Genomic DNA, 18,207 nt, shown 5'->3' with positions numbered 1-18,207 from the left:
TGACGTCTTGTCAAGTCTTAACAGTGTTCGGGGGCACCCGGAGGGGTGCTGAGCGTGTAGCCCAGCTGTTCAAGGCGGGAGGCCGCCGGGCCAGGAAGGGCCCACGCGCCGAGGGCCGTGCGGGGAGGTCGCAGGCTGCCGCTTACCTTGGAGGAGACGATCCTGTTGTCCGGGCACCTCTGCGGGATGTAGGCCTCAGCGCCCGGCGGCGGCTCGCGGTGGCCCACGTACACGGTCCGGCTGTCCACGCATTCCTCCTCCCCGGCGCACTGCAGGGGAAAGAGCGGTCAGAGCGGGCCTCGGGGCGGGGGGCGGGCTCTTCCCGGGGTCTGGCTTGGGTGCAGGTCTGTGCCGGGCCCCGGGAGGGCTGGGCGCACCTGCAAGGCCGTGCCCCCCACCCCTGCCCACCCACTGGGCCCTCACGGGATAAGTGCTTCAAACCACTCCCCCCAGCTCTTCAGGGAGGCGGCCTGAGCGGCCACCCGCACCCCCAGCGGGAGTCGAGGGGGGCCTTCAAAGCTCGTGGGCGGTGGAAATGCCACAGGGCGGGTCCATTCGAAAACAGAAAGTGACAGCAAAACCCTTAGCCTTCAGAAAAAAAGATGACAATCCCAGAACTTTTGGGAAAGGTCTTTAACGAAAGAAGAAAGTAAAACTATGAGTTCAGAGCAGAAGGGCTGGTCACACGCTGCGGCCGCCCGTCAATAAGCCTCTCCGGAAACGGAGAAGACCTGGCTCTGACTCATCTTTGCATTATTCAGAGCGCTGTGCACCAGACATTACGGAAACGCCGCCGACCCGAAGAACCTTCTAATGACACTCAACCCACTGTATACAGTCAGCACTGCGGTGCCTGAGACAGGATAGCTGCTGCTGAGAGACTAAGATGAAGCCCCGTATAGCGGCCCCGGCACGGGGCCCTGGACCCCCCCTCCCCCCCCGCAGACAGGCAGCCCCAGCACGGGGCCCTAGCCCCTCGCTCAGCGCTGTCAAGAACAAACAGAGGCAACGAAAGGAAACACACGGCCATGCTCCGGGTGCCCAGCCCGTCCCATCCGGCACCGTGTCCAGCCTTTGTGGCTTCAGGGAACCTTCACTTTTTAAAGCCAAACACTGGTAACAGAGCAATCCAGCATTTCTGTTGTGTGAGATTATCGTTAGTCTTACGCTGCCCTTTTCTTTCTCTTTTCTGCTTATACTGTCGTCTCCTCTGCTCTTCTGTCAACTTCTCGCGGAAAGAAGTCTACTCACGTGTGTGTGTATACTCCCACTCCATTAGCACCCTTCCACAGCAGCTGCCTGTCTGCACGCTTCCTCAGTAAAGTCCCTACTTCCCTCTGCTTAGGGCCTAGCTGTGTGGACAAGGCCACGCGGAGGCCAGCTGTCCCCCCTGGCAAGAAGCCCTCCCCCTCCGCAGCCGGCTCCCTGCCGCCTTCCCATCGGGGTGAGGCCACCAGTAAGGGATGCTGACTTCAAAACCTGCTTACGAGCTTCGTAAATAAACCTCTGGGTATGAAAGTTAAGAAAGCTGAAAAGGCCCCCGATTTCCCTTTATTTCTCAAAACACAGCCAAACAGGTGCTTCTCATTCTCGTGGATTCAGGCAGTTACGTTGAAAAAGAATATATAATAATGAGCCAGGGAAGGAAAGAAAGCATAAAAATTTAGCTTTTAACACAAACGTGAAAATCCTGGAAACCTTCCCCCTAAACTTGGAAGACAGTGGTTCCGCGGCTGCAGACACAGGCACAGCAGGAGCCCCGTCCCCAGGGAGGCAAGGCAGAAGGAGGTTCATTAAGGCCAATTCACATTCTGGGCACAGGCTGGCTTTAGTGTAATCATTCGACACCTCAAGTACCACTCGCCAGCTCGGTGCTGTTCTAACCGTACAGGTCGGGGTACAACACCTGCCTGTGGGACGAGATCAGAAAACAAACGCAACACGACATTCAGAAAGACTCGCCACTTCATCACAACACAAGCTCCTTTGGGGATGAACCTCGTACCTACTCAGCCCTGTGTGAGAGAGCAGGGACGGAGCACCGTCCCTGGAGCTGTGAGGGGTTTCGGGTCCCCTTCCGACGACAGCAGCAGGAAGTGACCAGGCAAACCCTGCCCCGGAGCCGGTCCTCCTCGCGCTCCACCCGGACGTGCAGGAGGAAAACGGGTCCCACCTTCCCCTGAGACATGTCAACACTCCTTACAAGTCTCGGGACTTCAGGGTATTTACCTCCTGCTGCTGAGCCAGACGGCAGGTAATGTGTGCAAATTACAAAGGCAGAACTGTTTCAGCTACTTAATTGTAAATCTACAAACTGGCAACAGAAATAAACCCACTCCCCATCTCTCTACCAGCAAGTCCTAAACCAGGCAGGAACCTCAGCAGACTTTCTGCCCTGTTCGATCCGACACACACACTGGCGAGAAGAGACCACCGTCAGGGCACAGAGGCTGAACCTCCGATGGAAAGAGGCCCTGAACCTGCGAGGCCAGCTTTCCCCCACCTTCAGGAAGGCCCGGGGGGCGCAGGAGACACTTCTCCTGAGCTGCGGGGCAGGGAGGGGCCGTTGCTCCTCTTCTGCCTGCGCCTCTCCTCAGGGGCGGGGGGCGGGGGCTGAATCAGGAGAGGAGCTGGGTGACCTGCGGAGGGTGAACCTCCTAAACATCCTGCACCCCTTCGCTCCACACGGGCCCCTCGACTCTGAAACCCACACTCCCTGCTGTGATGCCTTCTGCTGCCACTTCCAGGCCCCACTGGAGCAGGGACAGGGCTTTAGAGCCTGCATGTGCCCCTAAGGGGACACGGCTCAGCCCCCAACACGTGTCACCTGTGGAAGCTGACTCTGCAGGTACACCTGAGGTCCCGGGTACACCTGAGGTCGCGGGTACACCTGAGGTCCCGGGTACACCTGAGGTCGCGGGTACACCTGAGGTCCGGGGTACACCTGAGGTCGCGGGTACACCTGAGGTCCCGGGTACACCTGAGGTCGCGGGTACACGTGAGGTCCCGGGTACACCTGAGGTCGCGGGTACACCTGAGGTCGCGGGTACACGTGAGGTCCCGGGTACACCTGAGGTCGCGGGTACACCTGAGGTCCCGGGTACACCTGAGGTCGCACGTACACCTGAGGTCCGGGGTACACCTGAGGTCGCGGGTACACCTGAGGTCCCGGGTACACTTGAGGTCGCGGGTACACGTGAGGTCCCGGGTACACCTGAGGTCGCAGGTACACCTGAGGTCCCGGGTACACCTGAGGTCGCACGTACACCTGAGGTCCCGGGTACACCTGAGGTCGCACGTACACCTGAGGTCCCGGGTACACCTGAGGTCCTGGGTACACCTGAGGTCGCGGGTACACCTGAGGTCCCGGGTACACCTGAGGTCGCAGGTACACCTGAGGTCCCGGGTACACCTGAGGTCGCAGGTACACCTGAGGTTGCAGCTGCACCCCCCAGGGCTCTGGGGACATGAAAGGGAAAGCTCCCCACCTCGGGCTGAGTGCAGAGGAGCACCCGCAGGTTATAACGCAGAAGAAGGATGAGGTAACCCGAAGTGCCGCCCGCCTCTCCCTGGGCCCTCCCTGGGTCCCACGTCGACCATCAGGAGCTGCACAGATGAAGCATCCAGCTTACCAGGAGCTGGAAGGGCACCGCTGCTGTCTGCTCAGAGGGCGCGCAGCCAGCAGGCCCCACGGGGCTTCCGAAACAGACTTGGGGTGCAGAAGGGCACTACAGGAGGGGCTCAGCCGAGGCGCAGCAGGAAGGGTTTCCTTGGCTGCAGGCTAAGCAGTGTGTGCGCGAACAAAGGGCCGCGGGCACGACGTCCTGGGAGACTGCTAGAGACCAGCGGCTGAGGGCAGCCCGATCCTGGGGGTGGCGGGCAGGAGGCAGCTCCCCCCATCAGAACCCCGGGCGGCCACAGGAAACTGTGCCCGACACCCTCCCGGGGGTGGCAGGAAAGTGGGTGAGACCCGGCCCCACAGATTGCCACGTTCCTGGGGAATCACAAGACGTTCCACCAAAATGCAGGTGAACTAGAGGTCAAGGCTTTGCCTGCGCAGCCCCTGAGGATGCGTGAAAGATCCCCAGGGTTGCCCTAGAAAATACTCGCAAATCGTATCTCGTGAGGGATTGGTACCTGGGATAGACAGAGGCCATCGCAACCAATAATGAAAAGACAAATAAGGAGATTTGACTAGACTTTCTCCAAAGGTTTACAATGGCCAACATCACATGGAAAGATGCTCAAAATCAACAGCCCTCAAGGAAATGCAAATCAAACCCTGGACAAGTGGAAGGGGCCAGACACAAAGGAGCAAACGCTGGATGATCTGTTTATGTGGAACGTCCAGAACAGCCAAATCCATGGAGACGGAAAGCATGGTGGTGCCTGCCAGGGGCTGGGGGAGCTGTTGCTTGGGTACTGGGTTTCTTCGGGGTGATGAAAATGTTTCAAAATTAGATTATGATGGGGACTTCCCTGGCGGTCCAGTGGTTAAGACTCCGCACTCCCAATACGAGGGGCACGGGTTCAATCCCTGGTCGGGGGACTAAGATCCTGCCTGCCGCACAGTGTGGCAATCAATCAATCAATCAATCAATAAAATTAGATTATGGCGATGTTCCATAACTTGGTTCAGTACTAATTTCCACTGAACTGTACTCCTTGAACAGGTGGGTTTTAGGATCTATGAATTTTACCTCAATAAAGCTGTCGGTTAGGTCTCGCCACGAATTCCTGGGTCCCGAGCATTGCCCGTCACTTGCTTCTGCGTCTGTGCTGAGACCCCACCCTGGGTCAGTGCAGCGAACCTCACGTCTCTGAAGCTGAGACGGGCCCTTCCTTCCCAGACAAATCCACCCCCTCCTCTTACCACAGTGAAGCTTGGGTTTTACCAGAATGCGGGATCCTCTCCATTTTAGGGAAAACGAATAACATCTTTAAGGTTTGGTTTTTAATAGATAGCATTTCCTGATGGATAAAATTGAGCTGGATGTGTTTCCAAAGGAGAACACCCAACAGCCGAGAAACTGGAAAAGAAGAGACTACTCCTGGGGTAAAATGGGATGAACACAGCAAGCAGTGAGCCCCTGCTCTCTGGACCTGAGCCAAGTAAACACCCCACTTCTAGGGGCCTCGCAGGGCCATCAGGTACGTCAGATGCAGCGGCCGCGCCTTCAACAACTTCGCCATCGGCCTTGTTAGGATTTGGTGCACAGCAGCCTGAGTGTTAAAGTCAGAAAGCACACAAGGACAAAAGAGAGTCTAAAATACGCCGAAAATCAATTTCACCCAGTTGTTAGTCACCTAATGGAAGTTTTGAATTTCAGCTGAAACAAACAGAACCTATTAGCTGAGTTACATGTCGGACTGGAACGTAAACATGTAATCTAGCCTCGAATTACCAGATCAATTTTTATAGAGGTGGTTCCACCTAATGACCATCTCTTTCTTTCTTTTTTTTTTAATAAATGTATTTATTTATTTTTGGCTGCGTTGGGTCTTCGTTGCTGCGTGCAGGCTTTCTCTAGTTGTGGCGAGCGGGGGCTACTCTTTGTTGCGGTGCATGGGCTTCTCACTGCGGTGGCTTCTCTTATTGCGGAGTACGGGTTCTGGGCGTGCGGGCTTCAGTAGCTGTGGCACGTGGGCTCAGTAGTTGTGGCTCGTGGGCTCTAGAGCGCAGGCTCAGTAGTTGTGGCGCACGGGCTTAGTTGCTTCGCGGCATGTGGGATCTTCCTGGGCCAGGGCTCGAACCTGTGTCCCCTGCATCGGCAGTCGGATTCTTAACCACTGTGCCACCAGGGAAGCCCCCTAACGACCATTTTTCAAATTTACAGGGATCCAATGACAAAGCAATTCCTTGTTCTGGTGTCTGTTTATAGCTTTAAAAGGCAACATTTCTTGTTTGATGGTTAAGAAGATGAAATAGCACTGACGTGCTTCTAAACTTGAGGCGTTTTTCTGGCTCACCTTCCCCAGCACTTCAGCTTCCTCGGCATGAGCAGTGTGTGACGTGGCCCCTTCTGTCACCCCTGCCCACGCCCACAGGTGTCTGTCTGTGCCCAGGGAGTCTTCACTTCTGCTTCTGCAAGCCTCACTCGGGTGCAACGATTAAAGTGATGCTTCGTAAGTGGAACCCGTGGGTTTAACTGCTGATCAGATCAGAGCTCTCTGCGTGAATCACCGGCCTTTCCAGGGCCAGTAAGCAGGGCCTGGTCTTCCCGCGGTGAGGCGGGGGCCCAGGTGTGCACCCTCTCGCCTGTCACTGGACCTGTGCCCTTGGCCTCTGCCGGAGCCCCTCCGCACGGACCACATGCAATGGGAACGACAGGCCCTTCCTTCCCAGACAAATCCGGGCCTCGGCATGGGTCTCAGTGGCATTTTTCTGCCACGGACATATTTCTCGACACAAAATTGTTTGGATCACAGAAGCACCAGTGGTGGCTCACTTCATTTGGAAACACTGACCATCTGGAAAATGGTAGATGCCGGCTGACCTAAACCATAATTTACTGGGTCCAGAACCAAAATAAAAATAAAAACTCTAACCGCAGACGACTTTCGGCCTGCTCTGGGCTCTCCGAATTCGATAGTTCACAGCAGCAGATAAAGAGTCCTGTGCTTGGGGCGCCTGGGCGGGAGGCCGGGACCCGGCTAGACAGGACAGAGCTCCGGCCACCACTGCCCCCCTCGTGAAACGCGCGGGAGCGAAAACAACAGGGACGTTTCTGACAAAAGTAACTTTCCAGGCGAGGCTGCAGATGAAGCAGATACAATTGTTCCTGCGACTTCAACGTGAAAGAAGGCAGCAGTGATCCAAGGCGGGTTTCCGTCCGGTTTCCCGCCGTGACCCCCTCACGACGCCCATCGTCAGGGCCTGTGCAGAGATGGAGCCTCGTCTCTGGCCGTGGGCTGGGGGTGGGTGCTGGGGCTCAGACCTCCCTACGGGGAGCAGGTTCCAGCTCAGCTCGCGCAGGCGGGTTACCTGCCGCCACCTGTCCCACGGGGGCCACAGAGGCCCAGCTCCCCTGGAAAGCAGGCCCGGGTGGGTTCCCCACGTGCTGCCTGGGGAGGGGCTGGGAGGACACAGGGAGGACGGGGCACGGCTTCCCCACGTGGAAGTCAGGGAACCAGCCCATCGACGAGAAGCAACGACTCCAGGCTGAGCTGACGTAGTCAGTATGGAGGTGCGGGCGAGATGGGCTGAGTGAGTGATCCGGCGGTGAAACGAGAGAGCCCGAGGAAGGGAGACGAGGCTTACAGCGTCGGAGAAAGAAGCTCACCCGCAGGTCTGAGATGTGAGCCCAGTTCCCCGGCCCGGGCCAGAGGGGACCCAGCCTATCAGCTCCTCCCGCAAAGAGAAGGGCAGGGAGTCCTGAGTCGCTGACCAGATAAGTACCGCCCTGTGAGCCAGGGGCCGAGGGCTCCCACGGCCCAGAGCACAGCACAGCGACCCCGTGTCCCCTGGAGCGTCAGGAGGGGGATGGGGTCACAGGCCAGACGGTCCCTGTGCTGGGGTGGGTGTTGGTGCCGGCAGGGGGCATTTATGAAGAAGGGACAGAAAAGGGAACAGAGGCCCAGGTTCCAAGGAGGCAGAGGGGCGGGCTGGGCAGCCTGTCAGGGGCCCGTCCAGTTTCTGCATCTGCCCCCAACCTGCTAACCTCACCGAGGCTGTTGGTTCCCCCCCCGACGTGCCCCCCATGAAACAGCCCCTCTTTACAACAGGTATACATCCTGGTGCGTCCCCAACTGTTCACGTTACAGCGCAACTGCAGTAGCCTCTGCAGAATGAAACGTGGATAACGATGCCAGAACACGGACAATGCGAAGGAGAATTAGCCAAGCACACGGGCCAGCAGAAACCACAGCACGAGGATGGTGGGTGGAAATCAGTTAGCCTGAGAGAGATGCTCAAATGATCCAGTATCCCACGCCAGCGCTGCATAAGGCTTTGGAAAAGCTGTCACCGGGAGGCCGGCAGGAGGACCACATGATTTCTATATTTACTTCCCAGGAAAGACTGTCTCCTTCCAGAGATGAATTAGCCAGAAAGCTAAGCAAACTCACCCAATTCCCACACAAAAACATGTTGGCATACATGGAGGCTTTTCACAGCTGAAATTATATACCTTCCACTGCACTGGAGGCATATTTTCTAAATATTGAATATATATCTAATGAAGGACCCGCAGGGCTGAGTCAGGAATTACGGCAAACTGTGTGGTGAAAATACTGACTAATTGGATAACGACATCCACAGAGCCGCTTCAGAAATCGTGGTTCAGCTGGCTGGCTTCGGCCTGGAAACAGGCAGCCTGAAACCCGCGCGAATCTCCGAAACCCCGAAGCCAAGAGTCTATGTCGGGGGAGATACCGGCCTGTGATCCTGAGGCTGAGGCCAACCCCACCGTGGTCTGTGTGTCAGGCCCGGGAAGGTGACCACCAGGGGCCACCGACAAGTCCTGAGACCGGGGCTGAGCTGGCGGGGGCAGAAGCCGGAGGGGAGAGCAGGGCGGCTGCTGTGTTGGCTGAACGTGGCACCCGCCCCCACCCCCGGCGACCAGGAGCCCCTCTCCTGACGGCCCAGCTCGCCCACCGTTCCGCCCCTCCCCAGGGCAGCCCACTGTGACGCTCCTCCGAGGGGGTCCAACGGTCTGGCCCCTCCCCTGGCTCAAGGCGCAGGCCTGTGCGTGACCCGTCACACCTGCCCCGCCCCGCCCACTTCCCGACGGTGCTCAGAATGAATGGGGTCACCATCGGAGCCCGTGACTCACTCCCCAAACGAGAAAACATAACTGAGTGTTTCTCCCTGTGTGTGAAGCCCACTTAAGAAATGTCGGTATTTCCTTGTCCACTCTTGAGGCCATTTCTTAATCTTCACTGTGTCACCAAACACTCAGAGGAAGGAATAGCCAGATGGGGGCTGGGCGCCAGCCAGGCAGGCCCTTCCTGCGGAGGGGAAGGGGGGCGGCCAGGCCTGGAGCACGAGATGGGGGGGCCTGAGAAAGAAGCTTCCAGAACAGGGAGCCGAAGGCCAGGACGGGACGGTGGAGGTGAGGGCCTTCACACCACCCGCACCATAGGCCCAAGGTGCGCCAGGCACCTGATAGCAGGGAGGACAGGTGACACCTGCCAGCTGCAACCTTAGGGCCCCAGGGTCTCCCCGTGTAACTAAGCAACCATTTCAGACCCCAACCCGTCCCACTTCTTGCAGCTCCAATCCTGCTTCTTGACAAACAACTTATGTAACTTTGCCGGTTTTGCCTTTATGAGCCTCAAGTCAGTCCTTCTTGAATCGGTGTCTCCTGGGCTCAATTCGGCTCAAACAAAACTTTTCTATTCCTATTATAGACTGTTTATTGATTCTTTTCATTGAAAATGAAATACAGACAGCCCCACCCCCAGAAGAAGAATGACAGATTATACAGCCTAGGGGAGGACCGGGTGTCCCAGAGCTCCTGGGGCCGCTCCTTCACTGCCTATCCCTGTGCTGGATTAGCAGCCAGCATCCCCGTCAACAAGCTGCCCGGAGACCCCGCCTGAGCCAGCCAGGTGGCAGGAGGGGCTGAGAGCAAGCCCACCGGGGTCCGGCACCGTCCGGGGCAGAGTCTCCCTGCGTCCCGCCCCACCCATTCCTGGAGCACTTCTCACCCTGTCAAACCCAGGGTCCCCTCCTGTTAGAAAACCCCTCCTACCGTCCCCTTGCTATGAAATTCCTAGGAACAACCCCAACTAACCCCAATAACTCGTACAAACCACCGGGAGGCTCTGATTCTAAAGGGAAGATGGAAGGAACCCAAGTTAGGAAAACCACACACGCATTTCAGCCCGTACGACACAGACACGGCTCCACCTGAAACTTCAGGAGTGATGTCACCAGGGCTGCACGGCTACAACCAGACACCCTGGGCCTGTGTCAGGCACAACCAGACACAACACTCTTGCTTTACTGGGGTGTGACACCATGAGCAGAGATACTACAGGCTACGTGACTTTCCACAGTGGGAACCAGTCCTGGTAAGGTTCTAAAGAAAATAACGCAAAATCTCCCCACAATTTACGTAACAGCTGACTTTTTTTTTTTTTTTTTTTAATATTTATTTATTTATTTATTTTTGGCTGCGTTGGGTCTTCATTGCTGTGCGCGGGCTTTCTCTAGTTGCGGCGAGTGGGGGCTACTCTTCATTGCGGTGCGCGGGCTTCTTATTGCGGTGGCTTCTCGTTGCGGAGCACGGGCTCTAGGTGCGTGGGCTTCAGTAGTTGTGGCACGTGGGCTCAGCAGTTGTGGCGCACAGGCTTAGTTGCTCCGCGGCGTGTGGGGTCTTCCCAGACCAGGGCTCGAACCCGTGTCCCCTGCGTTGGCAGGCGGATTCTTAACCACTGTGCCACCAGGGAAGCCCACAGCTGATGTTTTGAAATGTACCGGGATTTGTTTTAATCAGGTCTGGTGAGTCACACAGAACCAGAAACGAAAGTCCTGGCGGAGGGAGCCGTTACGTCACAGATCCCTGGAAACAGGAGCAGGCCAGGCGGGCAGGGCCACACGGGGCGGCTGCAGGGGGGAGGGGGATGGAGGGAAACGCAGCAAGGCTGGCGCCCCACGGCTGGGCTACACGGAGCCTCACAGGTGCTGCCCTGTTCCCCACGCACGGCTCCTTCATTATGAGAAACTAGAGCGGGAGGGGCAGGCAGTGAGAAACCTCAACGCAAGAGGCAAGTCCCAAGGAGGAGGGGCGCGGTGACCACCACCTCTGCCGGGACCTTCACACCCACAAAGAGACGGAAGCAGGAAAAGGCTCCGGGGCTTTCCCCGCATTTGATTTCTGGGGTCAAACACCTTTTCTCTTTAACGAAGGGAAACACCAGGAGCGTGAGAGGAGCGACCCGGCCTCCACCATCCAGAGCCGGCGGATACGAACATCTTGTGATGTCTGACGCGGGACTTTTCAGAGCTAACACCTCATGGACAGAGCTGCAGCCCCCCATTTCCCCCTTCAGCCCCGCCCCCTCCCCACGAGGCACATCTGATGGGTGGTGAACTTTGGGAGCGTCCCAAAGGTGAGGTCACACTCAGGGTCCAGGTTAATCCAGCCATGAGCCATGCACACGACCTGGTGCAGTCGTGGGTCCCCAAACATGTCTCACAACGGCAGCATGCGTGTTAATCCCCTCCAACCCGCTGTTTCACCCAGGGGTCATGGGAACGGGGCTGTAACGGTGACTCTGAGACAACGGCTTACCTATAGGGATGAACACAGATTGGGCCCATCCTTTTAACCCACTGCAAACCCCAGAGAAAGAACTGACAAGTGACCCATGTACCCGAGAGGTTTTCCCCCAGATTTTTCATGCCGAGGCAGACATCCTCGTGTGGGCATGAGCCTCTCTGGGGGTCACTCTGGAAGAGGAGGCCGGACGGTAAACCACGGGCAGGCACATTTTGGGGGAGCCGACGTGTTCTGAACGTACACCCCAGGACGCAGCCCCCAGCAGGTCCAACCCCCGGGTGCCCACCTCCCGCCAGCTGTCACGGGCCTGTCCCTGCGGCCGAGCTGACTGTCTGGGGAAAGAGCTTGCTGCCTTCCTGGCTGCCGCGGTTGGACCCTCGTGAACGGTGAGCTCCACGTCATTTACCCACTTTTCTCTACTGGGTTTTCTTTTTCTCACAGATTCATAGAGGCTTGTTACAGGTGACAGACACCAAAGCACTGCACACCTCCTCCCCGTTGGTCGGTCACTTCTCTTTTAACTTTCATAGTCTTTCACATAGAGTTTTACACTGTGATGCAGTCAGACTTACCCATCTTTCTGCAAAACTTTGTACACACTGCTGTTTTTAAAGGAGATGTTATCTGACTTCCGTTCCTAGGTGATACAAATTTGATGGCTGATTGATTTATTGATCTGAAGACCCCACCACATAATTTGACAGACGAAGGAATGATAAAGTTCCAGTAAGAGGAATTGATTTGCCCAAAGCAGCAGGTCCAGGGCAAAACCCAGGAGTCTGATTCCCCACCCGCGTCCCCAGGCTGGGCTGTCAGGACCAGGATGCAGGACCAGGTGTGCTGTCCCAGCTGTCAGGACCAGGAGCTGAAATAAGATTCCAAGTAGTCAAGCTTGGCTGGATAAGTAATCAGGGGAGAATAAAAACCTTTCATAAGTGTTAGTTATCATGATCTTGAGTAGATTAAAGCTCCTTGACGGCAAGGATCCTATTTAATGTTGTTTTCTATCTTCTATCAGGGTCAGAAACACAAGCAGCTGGGGACTTCCCTGGTGGCGCAGTGGTTAAGACTCCGCGCTCCCAAGGCAGGGGGCCCCAGTTTCGACCCCTGGTCAGGGAAAAAGATGCCTCCTGCTGCAACTAAGACCCGGTGAAACCGAATAAATAAATAAATAAAAAGGAAACACAAACACCTGCAGGGCAGGGCAGGTAACGAAGGGAGGGAGATGGGCGTGTCCCATAGCTGGGCAGCCCTTCTTCGGGCAGCCGTGGGGTGGCAGGGACAGCTCGGGACCACTGGCTGAGCCAAGGAGTTTCAAGGCTTTGTAAAAGCACAGCTAGAACAAGCCATGACATCTGACCTGGGGGTCACCCCCAGCGGATGAGACAGTGTTTGTCCAATGTGTACAATGCCTGGCACCATCCCAGCGCCAGTAACTACTAAAAAGGCTTGTGGACTCGACAAATAAAACACTTACTACATAAAAAACGAACTTTCATCCTTTCTCAGCCACAGTACTTTAAGTCTCAGCTTGATTTTGTCCAATTCCTACCAAAGCAATGAGTATTACGGGCAGCGCTGTGGCCGTCATTACCATCTTAGACAGACATGGTTCGGGGTCCTGGAGCTCAAGTCTGAGTGGAAGGAGGTGCCCATCCAGCTCTGAACGTGCCCTTAGTGTCCGTGTGAACTGTCTGTGTGGTTCTGAGCCTGCTGGCCTCGTAGGCCTTGACCCCAGGAAACCCAGGACCTGCAAAGGGCAACCAGCCTGACAGCACTCTCGTGAGTTCCAGACAATGAGAAAAAAATACTCTTATTATGGTGACTTTTGTTCCCATCTCTGGACGGCGTGCGCGCGGAGGCTGAGGGACAGAAAGCTCAGCCCACGCGCCGCTGTCAACACCGCGAACCCTTCCTGTTCCTCGTCCCTAAATCCCAAGCGGAGCCCGCCCGGAGGCATGTGGGCAGAGGGCCTCCTACCAGCTGAGGGGACAGGAATTAGTGCCCGGATCCATCTACAAGGTTCCGTTTTCCACCGTGTGCGTTCTTTTTAAGCAAAAAGCAACTCACGTGAAAAACACATAACTTGTTACCAAGTCGGTTACTATGGTTTTCTAGGAGAAAAACTACACAAAGTCTTTTTTCAATTGACATGTCGATAATTTGAGTAAGAATTCGAGATTTCAGAATCAATGTCATTCTGCCTGCTTGGCAAAATCAGAACAAAATGAAGTCGCTCTAGGGCTTCCCTGGTGGCGGAGTGGTTGAGAATCTGTCTGCCAACGCAGGGGACACGGGTTCGAGCCGTGGTCCGGGAAGATCCCACATGCCGCGGAACAACTAAGCCTGTGCACCACAACTACTGAAGCCTGCGTGCCACAACTACTGAAGCCCATGTGCCTAGAGCCCGTGCTCTGCAACAAGAGAAGCCACCGCAATGAGAAGCCTGCACACCACAACGAAGAGTAGCCCCACTCACCGCAACCAGAGAAAGCCTGCGCGCAGCAACGAAGACTCAATGCAGCCAAAAATAAATAAATTTATTTTAAAAAAAGTGAAATCGCTCTATAAAAAAAAAAGATAAAACAAAAAAGCTTCCAAGACAGGCTCCAAAACACTCCAGATAATCTTGGAAGCATCTCTGACAAGCAAACAGAAGATAAAGAATGCCCATCTCTGATTTTTCCATCAGTAAATGAAAGTCAATTGGCTGAGCTGAGCTTGATGTCGGGGAAATTTTACTGGCATGCGAGTTCAATGAACTGTTAACATAACCGAGGGGTCAGAGTCAAGGCTGCCTTGAGCCCGAGCGCACGCATCAGGTGGCCGTGACCACACGCTTTCAGGGAAGGGGCACCAAGGTCATGGGCAGCCTTACAGTGGGCCCCCAGCCTGGGCCCTGAGCACAGCACACCCAGCACACGCACAGGTGAGCATGTGAGCGTCAGGCTGGGGGGCGGGAGCCCCAACCACTCCACCTGGGGGCCGTCGGCTGTTTCCTGATCCAGTCAATTCTCGGGGAGGAGGGGGGAATTAAAACAGATGCAAGAGGATAGCAACACACTAGAAAACCAGGTGGGTTAAACTTATTCTTCCTAGAAAGGCTGCGGGCAACGAGTCAGGAGTTTTCACCTTGTTGACTGAAATGAAAGGGCTTCCGGTGTTTGCTCACAGGACCTCGGCCCAGAGACCAGGAGCCACGCCACCTCTGTTGTTTGAAGGCCAGAGTCAGACGACCCCCCTCCCCACACTCTCTGAAGGGTGCTGGGCGTCCCGAACCCCACAGCTTGTGGAGCTGGCCTGTAACACTCACAACAGCTTCCGTAATGACTTATTTTTTGCCTGAATACATACTCATATACAGTAGGTGCTCAGGTGGCTGTGGAATAGGTCTGCTGATATTTAAAGTATGATCGTTTTATAAACAATTCGTTAATGTAGACTGACTTAAACTAGTAAGTTACTAGATGACAGAGCTGCTAAAATAAATAATTAGTATGTATTCATTCCTATTTCCCCCCCAAAAATACCCAGTTCTTATCCTTGGCCCGTGTCCTCCACGTGCTTGAAAAATCCCCGTCTTCCGACAACTAGACCCAGGAATGGGCCACAGTCCAGCAGACGTCCTCAGACTGTCACCCTCCCCTGTTCCATGACAGAAACTTCTGGATGAGCCTCTCGAAGAACTCGGTACTTGACAAGAGTCGATTTGGGGGTGTCCTGTGTGAGCCGCCCCAGGGAGAAGCCAGGGGGTAGCAGCCGTGAGGACCCAGGCCAGCACGGGCACCTGGGTGACCTGGAGGGGACGCCCCCAGTGAGGCCAGGAGGAGAGGCCTGGAGTCACAGGGCCCAGCTCACCTGCACCAGGATTCCTGGTCCAGAAACTGAGGTGATAACCAGAGCTGTTTTCAGGTTGGGGTAATTTGTTACTCAGCAAAGATGACAGATACACGGCAGGTCAAAGATTGCTGAACCAGGTTACTGACACACACACACACGAGAAGGGCACGAGGTCCGTCCCTCAGAGCGGGAGGGACGAGCAGGGCCCCGGTGAGAGCGCCCTCCCATGTGCCCCTGGTGGACAAGTCCTGAGGTGCTACAAGCCACGAAGGTCAAAGGCTCGGCCCAGAGCACCCGGGGTTCCCGGGCGGACTCCAGAGCTCCCTCCCGCCACCTCCAAGGGAGCATCTCCCGCACCTTCAGCAGCAGCGATGCTGGCCTGACCCAAGTCGCCTCTGTGCGCTGCTGACACAGGCCCCGAACGAGGGGCCCAGCAAAGAACGCAGACAGTGTGTCTGCTACCCCACCACGTGCTGATGGCTCAGGCTGCGGCCACAGCAGAGGGTCAGCCCCACCTCCTGTTTTATGGGTTAAATTGTATTTAATGTGCATTTTGAGTTGGGTTCTATGGCGTAAGTATAACATAATGTCAAGGTATAAGTATTATCATAATAAAACTAAGTCGAAATTAGGGTTCTCAGAGACGTTTACACCGCTCTAACCACGCGTCCCTGATGGGAAATCATTCCCGGGATGCAGTCACTGACGACCACCACCTTCTGTGACGGTAGACAGCATCGGCCACCTGGAAGGTGGGAGCTGCAGCTTTTTTAGTGTCTGTACATTTTTAATCCCTCGCACTTAAAATAAAAAAGAAGGCACAGAGCACAGATGAGCTGAGAGGCAGGGAACCTGGCACACGGTGGGCGCCCAGCAGTTATTTTCCGAGTGAATAAATACAAGCATTCCACCTCAGTACAGTCAAACTGGGGCTTTAACTCTACTGGACGACCACCCACGGTGGAAATGGAGACTTTGAGAGAGTGCTGGGGTCTCACGAGTTACATGCGGGGTATTCACAGGTGTGAATTATAACGATCACACCACACGTTTACAACACGCATCCCAGCCACCAGCTCAGTCATGTGCATTGTCACACCTGAACTTTATGACAACGCTGAAAGATGCTATCTCCCTTGCTGACAAAGACACTGAGAAACAGGCCAGGGAGACGAGCCAACGCCTCTGTCACCATAAACTAACCGTAAAGCTCCACGGCCTCACAAGCAAGGAATGTCCTGGTCACCCGCCGACGCTTGGTAAAGGGCTGCGTGTCCGCTGTGGGATCAATATGTCCATTTGAAGCCCACCTTGAAAAACTCAGACCGAAATCTAGAACACAAAGAGCAGCTGCCAGAAACTTTAAATTCTAGCTTTTGCAACAGTCCTGAAGGGCAGGGACCTCGTGTCCCTATTACACACAGGAGCCCGAGGCCAGAGGGACGAGGAAATACCTCACAGGCCGCTAGGGAGCTGCCGACCTGTCAGTGCCAGCGGGGACAACCTCTGTAGGACACAGAGGAAAAGGAGAAAACCCATCCCTCGTGATGAAGATGAGGCTGGTCCAAGCTGGGGAAGAGTCTGGAAGGTCTGAGGCCAGGCTGGGCAGAGGGGGCTGAAAGGCAGCGACCTCCGGGGTTGGCAAACTATGGCCCACAGCTGTGGTACAGGTTTTACATTTTCAAACGGTTGAAAAAATCAAAAGAAAAAGAATTACTCACGACGTGACAACTGGAGGAAAGTAGAACACCGCCATCTGTAATAAAGTCTTACCGTCAGGCAGTGGGCCTCGTTCGTTATGGCTGTCACAGCTGCATTCACACTGCAGGACAGACTGGCGTGGACAGACCACGTGGCCTTGCAGCCCGAGATATTTACCATCAAGGCCTTGACAGAGGGTTGCCAGCCTGCCGACAGGACAGAAGTGGCTAGGAAGCTTGGGACTTGATCAGTGCTTCTCGAAGCTAAAATGATTACAGCGGGTCCATTCTGGATCCCCCCAGGCCCATGCATCTTGGTGATCCTAATGCCTCCCCACCACCACCCCAAAAGCTGGAGATACACACGAGATCCCCATGGAGAAAACCCCAGTCTGACAACGCTGCGCGGGTGAGGTGGGTGGAGAACAAGCATCGTTATCACTGCAGGTGAAAATGCAAAACTGTGAATAAAAGAGGCATTTCCTCCTGCCTCAGAAATCCCACTTCTAAAAATCTATCCCAAAGACATCCTTGCAAAACTACTATCGATTCACAAGGCTAGTAACTGCGGCGTTACTGTAATAGAAGACTGGCAACCGATGTCCATCAACGGGCTGGTTGACTCACGAGGGAATATCAGCCAGCTGTGTCCACGCAACAGGCTGGTGTGGAAGGACCTCTGGATGTACTGAGAGATCGAGGACATGACCGTGTTTATGGTTTGCTGTCGTTTGTGAGAAAGAAGAAATACGGACATACATTTGGGGGCAATCGGGAAATCCAAACATGGACCGAATAGTAGATGCTAGTCAAGAACTGCCATTGGTTTGATTCGGTGTGATGATGGGGCAACACCTATGTTTAAAATACGTTCTCGTCAGTTACAGACCGTGTGAAATATGCAGGGTGAAGTGACCCGGCATGCTGGGTTTGTACAGTAGCAGGAAAAAAGGAGCTTCTGCAGGGCAAGGAGGAAACAAGATGGATCGTAACTTAGTTATGGTTGAAGCTGAGTGAGACGCGGTTCATTACTCTGTTATTTCTAATGGTGTACATGTTTGAAAATGTATACGATAAAAAGTTAAAGCACAGAGGATACAATAAACGTCCATGAACCCGCCATCTAACATAAGAAAACTGAAAGCCTGCAATCTGTAATGGGCTGGACTGTGTCCCCCAGAAAGACATATTCAAGCCCTAACTCCCGGGGCTTCAGGGTGTGGCCTTATGTGGGAACGGGGTCTTTGCCGGCATGACTGGTTAATAAGACTGGCTCACACTGCATTATGAGGGGCCCTAAGTGCAGTGCCCGGTGTCCTTCTCAGAGAAACACAGACACACAGGCGAGATGGAGACAGAGGGGGTGATGCACCTACAAGTCAAGGAACAAAGAGGATCCCAGCAACTCCAGAGGCAGAAAGAGGACGCTCCAGAAGGAC

The 18,207-nt window shown here is 55.1% G+C and overlaps 1 protein-coding gene across 9 annotated transcripts in view; it reads right to left on the bottom strand.

Moving 5' to 3' along the window:
- The window catches only part of ATP11A (ATPase phospholipid transporting 11A), a 126,094-nt gene that overhangs the window by 64,890 nt on the left and 42,997 nt on the right, over positions 1-18,207 (bottom strand). For all 9 annotated transcript variants that reach the window (XR_009498721.1, XR_009498722.1, XR_009498723.1 and 6 more), the window contains exon 2: positions 147-269. Coding sequence is in view for 6 of the 9 variants with exons in the window: in XM_059902944.1 (XP_059758927.1) it covers positions 147-269 (123 nt within the window). In the remaining 3 variants the exon portion in view is untranslated. The remainder of the gene's footprint in view (positions 1-146; positions 270-18,207) is intronic.

The sequence above is a fragment of the Balaenoptera ricei genome, chromosome 18, assembly GCF_028023285.1.
Source record: "Balaenoptera ricei isolate mBalRic1 chromosome 18, mBalRic1.hap2, whole genome shotgun sequence".
NCBI classification, from domain to species: Eukaryota; Metazoa; Chordata; class Mammalia; order Artiodactyla; family Balaenopteridae; genus Balaenoptera; species Balaenoptera ricei.
This window is presented reverse-complemented; position numbering and strand designations above follow the sequence as displayed.